The sequence below is a fragment of the Echinops telfairi genome, unplaced genomic scaffold (assembly GCF_000313985.2).
Source record: "Echinops telfairi isolate 266 unplaced genomic scaffold, ASM31398v2 ScPeMD7_28;HRSCAF=97, whole genome shotgun sequence".
Classification (NCBI taxonomy): domain Eukaryota; kingdom Metazoa; phylum Chordata; class Mammalia; order Afrosoricida; family Tenrecidae; genus Echinops; species Echinops telfairi.
In genome coordinates, this window is record NW_022103925.1 from 237,994 (window position 1) to 240,398 (window position 2,405).

A 2,405-nucleotide genomic window follows, 5' to 3' on the forward strand; every position below is an offset into this window, starting at 1 on the left:
GGATGGATGGATGGAGGGAAGGATAGATGGATGGAGGGAGGGATGGATGGATGATGATGGAGCGGATGGACGGTTGCAGATGAATGAAGAATAGTGAGGTGAGTGGACGCATGGGTGACTGGGTGGGTGGGTGGATGAACAGATGATGGGTCCATAAATGGATGGGTGGGTGGGTGGATGATGTATGTTGGAGAGATAGTAGATGGATGGATGGATGATGGCTGAGTAGGTGGGTAGGGACAGATGAACAGACAGAAGGATGGTGCTTCCGTGAACAAGCAGACACACTCTTCTTTGAAGATCCAACTTCAGAGCTCATGGCAGGGCCCCTGACTGGTCTCCATGGAGAGCTGTGAATGGTCTTCATGAGTCATGTTCACTCTGCAGAACCACATCCACCGCCTAGGCAGGTGTGGCGCACACACACACACATATGCACACATGCACACGCACACATGGATGCACATGTGCACACACGGATGTGCACACGCTTTCTTAACCAGCCCTGTGAACCCTGATTATAAACCAAGACTCGGGGTGTCAGGCTCCAGCTTGCTGTCTCCACACCGACTAAGCTACTAGACCGTGGCGTCTCAGGGACAGATCATGGCCACTCTGGGTAGGCCACAAGTCCCACGTGAACACTGACGCCTCCTCTTTGTGGCTGGCCCTGAGGGGGAGATGAAAGGATGTTTGCCTGGACCCGGAAATTCATCTAAGGAGGGCTTGGGGTGGCTGGCATGGGGGAAGCAATCCTGGAGGGCAGGCCTCTGATGACCTGTCCCAGCTCCTTGCTGGCTCAGACCGTGGTCCCGCGCCCGTCGGCACACACGCACCAGACACAGGTCGTCGATGACGTGCTGCTGCTCCAGCACCTGCAGCCGCAGGAACTCAATCTCCTGCTCGTCCCGAGTCAGGCTGAGGTCGTTCAGGGATGTGTGGCGCTTCAGCGAGGCCTGGGCTGACAGCTTCTCCTTCTGCGGCGGGGGAGGGGCATCAGGAGTACTGCCTGTGGCTCCACCCAGCCTGCCGGGGATCAGCACCCTGGGTGCGGGCTCAGGGACAGGGGGAGAGGGTGAAGGCAGGGAGGGGTGGAGGCTTCAAGCAGACCCTGAACCCAAGGTGGGAGGATAGATGGGCATTCGGGGGACAGGATGACAGAACAGCTGAGACAAGACTGGAGAGGCGGGAGGGGGCCCGGGGGCAGAAGGGCCCTTAAGGTAGCAACGAGTTACATGCACCCCCGCTGTGGTCACCCTGTGGGGTCCTGTGGGGCCCTGTGGGCATCCCATGGGCTTCCTGTGGGGTTCTGTGGCGTGTGGTGAGGTCCGGCAGGGGTCCTGAGGGGTACCGAGGGGTCCCCTGGGCGTCTTGTGGCATGCTGTGAGGTCCAGCAGGCATCCTGCAGGCTCCTGTGGGGCCCCATGAGGGGGTGCTATGGGTGTCCAGCAGGGTCCCGTGGCCATCCCGCGGGGTCCCGTGGGGTCCCAGTCCTCACCATCTCCGCGTTCTCCCGCGTGAGGGTCTGGACCTTCTCCTCCAGGCGCTGGACGCTGTGCTGCAGGTCCTCGTTCCTCTTGCTCAGCCGCTTGTTCTTCTCCACCAGGGGCTTCAGCTGGACCTCCGTCTCCCGGTTCCGCTTCAGCTGCAGCACAAGCAGAGGCTGTGGGCCACAGGACGCCCCAGTGCACAGAGAGAGCCAGCCCTGTGTCCCGAACCAGATCCCAGGGGCCACAGTTTCTCCCACAGATCTGTTCTAACAGAAACCCAGGCCCGTGGTAAACAGCGGTCATGTTCTCTGAGAGGGGAAATGAGCGGAAGCCAAGAACCCCCATGCCCACCCCCCTAAGAGCACGCCGCCCAGGGTCCAGACGAAGAGCGTTTGCCTGTCTTCCTGCAAGTCACGGCCGTCGGCGTTGTCCGCGGGCCTCCACCGTCAGCCTCAGCTGGAGAGCAGCCCGGTGTCCTCGGCCAACGCGCCCCAGGGGCCTGCCGGCCGCCTCCTCTCCGCTCCCCACTGAGCCGGTCATGCTTGTGCGGGGTAAGGTCCCGCAGACAGAAGGGGCTGTGGCCGGTTTTAAATGGGGGAGCCATCAGGAAGACAGCGCAGAAGGCTGCAGCCCGGAACCACCTCCCACATGGGCCCCTCCTCCCCAGGCAGGTTTACCAGCTCGGCCCTCTCGTCGGCCAGGAGGGCGTTTCTGTCTTCCAGCTTCCGGATCACCGAGTTCAGCTCCGAGATCTTCAGCTGGAACCTCCTCACGCCTCGCTCATCCGCGTGCTGGTCCTGCAGGCCAGACACTACGCCTGAGGAGCCGGTGCGTGCCGCCCCCCAGACGCCCAGAGGACCCGCAACATGCAGGGGTCCTTAGGGACGCCATGTGACAGCTCCCAGGCCTTCCTGG

The 2,405-nt window shown here is 61.9% G+C and overlaps 1 protein-coding gene across 1 annotated transcript in view; it reads right to left on the reverse strand.

The window, feature by feature from the left end:
- Positions 1 to 2,405, reverse strand: part of JAKMIP1 (janus kinase and microtubule interacting protein 1) — a 50,177-nt gene that overhangs the window by 22,653 nt on the left and 25,119 nt on the right. The window contains exons 6-8 of the mRNA XM_004715082.2: positions 2,168 to 2,287; positions 1,499 to 1,645; positions 837 to 977 (exon numbers count right to left, since the gene is read on the reverse strand). Coding sequence (XP_004715139.1) covers positions 837 to 977; positions 1,499 to 1,645; positions 2,168 to 2,287 — 408 coding nt within the window. The remainder of the gene's footprint in view (positions 1 to 836; positions 978 to 1,498; positions 1,646 to 2,167; positions 2,288 to 2,405) is intronic.